Source organism: Chaetura pelagica, unplaced genomic scaffold (assembly GCF_000747805.2).
Source record: "Chaetura pelagica isolate M959 unplaced genomic scaffold, ChaPel_1.0 scaffold992, whole genome shotgun sequence".
In the NCBI taxonomy this organism is placed as follows: domain Eukaryota; kingdom Metazoa; phylum Chordata; class Aves; order Apodiformes; family Apodidae; genus Chaetura; species Chaetura pelagica.
Window position 1 is genome coordinate 131,714 of NW_009952357.1, and position 1,198 is coordinate 132,911.

The following is a 1,198-nucleotide window of genomic DNA, read 5'->3' on the forward strand; positions in this document are numbered from 1 at the left end:
GGGGTGGCGTGTGCCGGCACTCACCCGGTACCTGTTGGCGCTGATCTGCTCCACCTGGAAGCGCTTGGCACAGTTGCACTGGGCCACCTGCCTGTTCACCTGGGGACAGGGCACGCGTGGGTCAGACCCCCGGCAGGACCCCCACCCCCTGCCCACTCCCAGCACCCTGGCACCTCGTCCTGGATGCCGTCGGCGGCCTCCGCGTGGCGCAGCGGGTCCCGGTGCGGGTGCAGGGCGCTGACGAACTCGTAGTAGTCGATGAAGCCGTCGCCGTTCACGTCGAAGATGCCGGCCACGGCGTTCATCTCCAGGACGTTGGTGGGGAACTCTGAGGGGGGACAGGCACCCCGTGATTTCATAGAATGGGGTGGGTTGGAGGGACCTCAAAGCCCACCCAGTGCCCCCCTGCATGGGCAGGGTCACCTCCCAGCAGCCCAGGCTGCTCCAAGCCCCATCCAACCTGCCCTTCAACACCCCCAGGGATGGGGCAGCCACAGCTTCCCTGGGCAACCTGGGCCAGGGGCTCCCCACCCTCACAGCCCAGAATTTCTCCCTCCCATCTCAGCTCCAGCTCCCTCTGCCAGCTGGAAACCCTTCCCCCTGCTCCCATCCCTCCCTGCCCTTGTCCCAAGTCCCTCCCCAGCTTTCCTGGAGCCTCTTCAGGCACTGGAAGCTGCTCTCAGGTCTCCCTGGAGTCTTCTCTTCACACCATTTACAAAATATTTTTCTAAGGCAATTAATATTTTCAGTATCAAAAGCAATCCTTCCATCCACTCGTGTAAATTTCATAACCTGTATTTTCTGTCTTTCATTAACACAACATTATTTAGAGCTCTCTGCAAACTCTCAAGGTTGGACCAGACGATCTTTGAGGTCCCTTCAAACCTGGCATTGTGTGGCTCAAACACAGAAATCAATGTGTTTAAAAACCTGAGGCTGAAAAACACATGTAACTTACACTTCCCAGCTTGTGTGCTGCACAGGTGGTTCTTTTCTTACCTGCTCTTCCACGACATTGATAAAACATCTCTGCAAAGTGCAGCCCTGAAGCCTGTGGGAACGTTGCACTGTCTTTCCTGACACCTCAGTGTTCATTGCTCATTTACCTCTTACTTCAGTTACTGAAAGGATAGTTGTCTTGCCACTAATTACTGGCAGGCCAGTAATACTGTAACTGTCCATTTCTTACTCTAGTTTT

At 55.4% G+C, this 1,198-nt stretch overlaps 1 protein-coding gene across 1 annotated transcript in view; it reads right to left on the reverse strand.

The window, feature by feature from the left end:
* Positions 1-1,198, reverse strand: part of PLEC (plectin) — a gene marked incomplete at its 5' end in the record, with an annotated part of 79,923 nt that overhangs the window by 12,586 nt on the left and 66,139 nt on the right. Inside the window, 2 exon segments of the mRNA XM_010007863.1 lie at positions 25-99; positions 174-328. Of these exon segments, the coding sequence (XP_010006165.1) occupies positions 25-99; positions 174-328 (230 nt within the window).